Source organism: Lasioglossum baleicum, unplaced genomic scaffold, assembly GCF_051020765.1.
Source record: "Lasioglossum baleicum unplaced genomic scaffold, iyLasBale1 scaffold2028, whole genome shotgun sequence".
Lineage (NCBI taxonomy): Eukaryota > Metazoa > Arthropoda > Insecta > Hymenoptera > Halictidae > Lasioglossum > Lasioglossum baleicum.
The window spans coordinates 22,948-27,739 of record NW_027471087.1 but is presented as its reverse complement, the minus strand read 5'-3'; the positions used below and the strand labels follow the sequence as shown (position 1 = coordinate 27,739).

Sequence of the window (4,792 nt, the reverse complement as noted above, 5' to 3'; positions counted from 1 at the left end):
TACCAGGAGGCGCGCGCGTTTTACTCGGATCAAAGCGGAAAGAAAAATCGCACAGGAGAATTCTTCGTTACGGGAGAATTTAATCTGGCAATTTGGACCGCGCAGGGATAAACCCCCTGGTTTTTTTACGGGCGCGTTCTCGCAGCTCGGTTTCTCGGCAACTTTTATCGGCCGGGGAGCCGCGTAAAAAATATCCACGAGTTTTATCGATCGCGTCGTTTTTTGCGCGCGCTGGCATCGAATAACGTCGCCTCGGTTTTCGGCCCTCGTGCTCGAACTCCCGTTGAAAAGGTGCTTGAACTTTTAATATTCTATGCCGCGTCTTTCTCTCAGCGCAAACTCGTTTTCGTCTTCAGGCGTGCAACCGCTCGGCGTACCTTTTCCAAGGATTACATTGACACCCGGCACGTTCCTCCAAGCTCGACGAATTTTTACTCGTGAATCCAAGAATCGATTAATTTCGCAGATGATAGAGTCCATTGGATCCTCGTTTCTTCATCTCTTACCCTAATTTAGAACAAAAGGAGAAGACGAATTACTAGCATAACATCACAAACACCGTAATTGACGCCTATTAACTGTTAAGTGACTATTAAAGGTAGAATTGTGTCCGTAATTATGAAAGTGAAATGGAAAAACCACTTTCACAATTATGGGCACAATTGTACAATCTATAGCGATAACAATGGACCATAGCAAATAAGCTACGATAATCTTGGTACCGTGTATCTTTTACCTTTTATCTACATCTGGAAATGCAATTTTTCAATTGATAACAATTTCCTCGTATTCTTCGCGATATGAAAGAAAGTTCACGTAAACACGAAAGGAAACGGTTCCGAGTAACAGAAGGGTATTAAACCGGGAAATGACTCACGCGACCTATCCAATACCCAAATTACGATACCACATCGAGTTTTGACATAAGCGCGCGGCGTTGAAGATCAAGATGAAAATCAATATCAGCGATAGGGAGTTGGGTGGATCATGACAGCACTCGTTTACTCAGCACTCGTGCACGGCCGGGACTAACGCGAGATTATTGGGAAAAAAATTGCAGAAAGATATCACGGTATTTGCTTTACTGGAAACCGGTCGGCTTGGATTATTCCCTGTTTGAAGAATGGCGTTTCGATGAAGCGATCACCGTGCCCACCACCCGGTGTTTCCAATCAACCTGTGCATCGTTCTTCTTATAGAGCTGCCACGGTACTCGACTTAAACAGACGTTGATACCGCCAGGTGACGATTGACACCGTCAATATTGTTTCTGACTGCAACTTTCGTTCGAACACTCGTTGAACCGTCAGACTTCGACAACTTGTTGCTGAAACAAACCCGATTTGCTTGTTTTCCACGGCACTAGCTGAAATAACGGCTGATCGAAAAAGGTTCTTACCGCTTTGTTGATTTCCTCGAGATTATTCCTCATTTTTAACTTCTCCTGTATACTCAAAGTAAACTTAAAGCATCTTCGAATAAGATTTGCCCGAATTTTTGGACTCAACCGATTTTGTTCACTTTTTACAGTTTCCAGGATGACAACGGGCAAGAATCTCCTGACACTTCCGATATTCCTCGCGGCGCTTGTTTACGCGACAGGTAAATATGCTATTCCTTTCCGGTAATGTATTCGTAAAGCTAGAAACGTGTTTTGCGACGTTAGAGACACATGGTCGAAATAACCGAACGAAAGTTTCAGCGAACCAGCCTGCCAGAATAACGTGTTACTTCAGCAACTGGGCGATATACCGGCCGGATGTTGGCAGTTACGGAATAGAGGACATCCCAGAGAATCTCTGCACCCATGTGATCTATTCGTTCATCGGCGTAAGCAATGTTACCTGGGAGGTGCTTATTCTAGACCCAGAACTGGACGTGGACAAAGGCAATTTCTTGGCCTTCAACAAACTCAGGTCTAAGAATCCGCACTTGAAGACCTCCGTAGCTGTTGGCGGTTGGGGGGAAGGTGGCAGGAAGTACAGCGCTCTAGTTAGCGTGAAAGAAAGGAGAGACACTTTCATCAAGAGCGTAGTTGGTAAGCTGGTTTAATTAAATGATTAATTTACCTTTAACTCGGATACTTGTCACGGTTTGCTTCATTCGTTTCCTTACATCCCTGTTATCGTTATCTTGGAACCTTGAAAATTCGTCCAATTGTTGTTAAAACAAATTGGGTTTTGTCAAAGTCCCCATTTTTTTATATATTACTATATATGTTTAAATTAATTGAAAATAACATTGAATTATATGACTTGTATGGTACTATTCTTCACCAGGATTCATGCACGAGTATGGTTTTGACGGCTTCGATCTCGATTGGGAATATCCTGGTGCCGCGGACAGAGGTGGCAGATACTCCGACAAGGACAAGTTCTTCTACTTCGTGGAGGAGCTGAGACGAGCGTTCGACAAGGAGAATAAGGGATGGGAGCTAACAATAGCGGTGCCGATGGCCAAGTTCCGTTTGGACGAAGGATACCATGTCCCAGAATTGTGCAAGTGAGTGAATCACCGCATTCCTTGTTTCCTCTTTAATCTTACGATTATGAAATCCATTATCGAAGACCGTTAAATGTTACTGCTTCTACTAATGTATTCATAAATCATGATTCCATGGCTTCGTAAATCACGGTGTAATAAGAAAAATATTTCCTCAGAAATATGGACGCTATCCACGTAATGGCTTACGACCTCAGAGGTAATTGGGCTGGCTTTGCCGACGTGCATAGCCCACTTTATCGTCGTCCGCACGACCAATGGGCATACGAGAAATTAAACGTGGTATGTGTTGCAACAAATGTATATCGTACTCGTAAAAATATTTCTATGGAGAAAAAATCCTATTTAAAAATTGGAATTCAAGGGAACTATCGAATGTAAACGTATACCGCAGTAGAAACAATGTAACTCGTTTGTAAGATGATATTCAACCTTTTCTTCGCGTAGCACGACGGCCTTCTGCTTTGGGAAGAAAAAGGTTGTCCCGCTAAGAAACTGGTCGTCGGAATTCCGTTGTACGGACGTACGTTCACCCTCAGTCAGAGTAATAAAAATTACGAGCCCGGTACTTACATCAACAAAGAGGCTGGAGGCGGTGCGCCAGGAGAATACACCCAAGCTAAAGGATTTCTATCTTATTACGAGGTACAACGAATCAATCTTCAATATCATAGGCATATGTATCGACAAATAGATCGTTCAAAACAAATATCGCTTTATTATCGAATTAAAAAGAAATGTTTGTTTGTAGATTTGTACTAGATTACAAGCGCCAGGCAGTAACTGGACTCAAAAATTCGATAACGTTGGCAAAGTTCCATACATGTACCAAGGTATGTACATAAGTTAAATAAATAATTTTGTCGGTTAATTTAACAATTAAAAATTCCAGGGACACAATGGGTAGGCTATGAAAATGTGGAAAGCGTGAAGTATAAACTCGATTTCATCAAAGAGTCTAAATACGCCGGTGCCATGGTTTGGGCTATCGACATGGATGATTTCCATGGGCTTTGCGGTGACCGCAATCCCTTGATGAATGTCATTTATCAAGGATTAAAAGAATATGTCGTGCCAGATAAAGATTTTCACACTACCCCCACGGTAAAAGAATTTAATTTTACTAAAATTACCAAAATTTTTATTCAGTTATGAACTAAATTAACAGTGGTTATAAATATAGTTCTACCAGTATCGAAACGTGAACGTATTTGTTAAAAATTCTGAGTCAAACGTTAAATATCATTTTGGTTTTTTATTTAGCCTGATTGGGCAAAACCACCAAGCACCACGTCGTCTGATAGTGTTCAAACTACTCCAACTAATCCAACTACTCAAACCCAATCGTCTACAACTTACAAACCTACAGAAAAACCTACAGAAAAACCTGCAGAAGAACCTACTCAAAAACCAATAATAACTTCCTCGACTACAGAAGAAACAAGTAAACCTGGATCTACTCAAGTGCCAATAAACGACGATGAAATAGAAACAATCGATTGTGAAAATGGCAATACATTTGTTCCTTCTAAAGACTGCCATTCTGTAAGTATTCGTACTAAAAATTATAAGTTAATTTAATCTGATAATTCGTAAATGCAATTTATACATTATACAGATACATAATTCAATACGTTACATTCGTATATAATTCTTGTTACAGTATTACGAATGTGTTCACGGAAAGCCAATGAAATTCAAGTGCCCCAAGAATTTAACTTGGAACACGCAAATCCATGTTTGCGATTGGCCGCAAAATGCTGATCGAGAAGAGTGTAAATCCCAGTGAAAATTCTACATTCCGAGCTTAGACTCGTTAGAAAACAAAAGGACTGAAAAATTTCATTGCGACTTCTAAATATGAACAAATGAAAAATTAAAAAATGTTGTAATATATGGCAAGCTGCGATTATCAATTATTTTATTCGTTCATTTACTCCAATATGTTATAAGTATTGCAACAAAAAATAAACTCAATAAACATCACATCATTCATAACAATATTTTTGTAATGTAACAATTTAAAAATCGTTAATCTATAAATGTATATATGTTAGTTCAAAATTATAATTTGCTAAATAATTTGTCATCACAGAACCATAACTAATTATAGCATTAATTTCATGAAACAATTCAAAGCATTTCACTTATCGAAATAAGATTAAAATTAAACATTTTTAAGAATAAGGGTTAACAAATCTTTCGAATATTTAATATCCCTACATATGTTTGTGATCTAAATAGTTCCATAAAGCTTTTCTTCAACACCTTGGTACAACAAATAGTTATA

At 39.2% G+C, this 4,792-nt stretch overlaps 1 protein-coding gene across 1 annotated transcript; it reads left to right on the top strand.

Annotated features, from left to right (window-relative positions):
* Positions 1-1,538: 1,538 nt before the first annotated feature.
* Positions 1,539-4,291, top strand: LOC143221181 (endochitinase-like). The gene is made up of 9 exons (XM_076446683.1): positions 1,539-1,602; positions 1,697-2,038; positions 2,280-2,502; positions 2,661-2,784; positions 2,950-3,147; positions 3,254-3,335; positions 3,395-3,606; positions 3,766-4,047; positions 4,166-4,291. The coding sequence occupies exons 1-9, from the start codon at positions 1,539-1,541 to the stop codon at positions 4,289-4,291; spliced, it is 1,653 nt and encodes a 550-aa protein (XP_076302798.1).
* The last annotated feature ends 501 nt before the right edge of the window (positions 4,292-4,792 follow it).

Coding starts and splice junctions, on each gene's coding strand:
- LOC143221181 (XM_076446683.1), top strand. CDS start 1,539: ATGACAACGGGCAAGAATCTCCTGACACTTCCGATATTCCTCGCGGCG. Junction 2,785..2,949: donor CATACGAGAAATTAAACGTG/GTATGTGTTGCA, acceptor TTCTTCGCGTAG/CACGACGGCCTTCTGCTTTG. Junction 3,336..3,394: donor AGTTCCATACATGTACCAAG/GTATGTACATAA, acceptor TAAAAATTCCAG/GGACACAATGGGTAGGCTAT.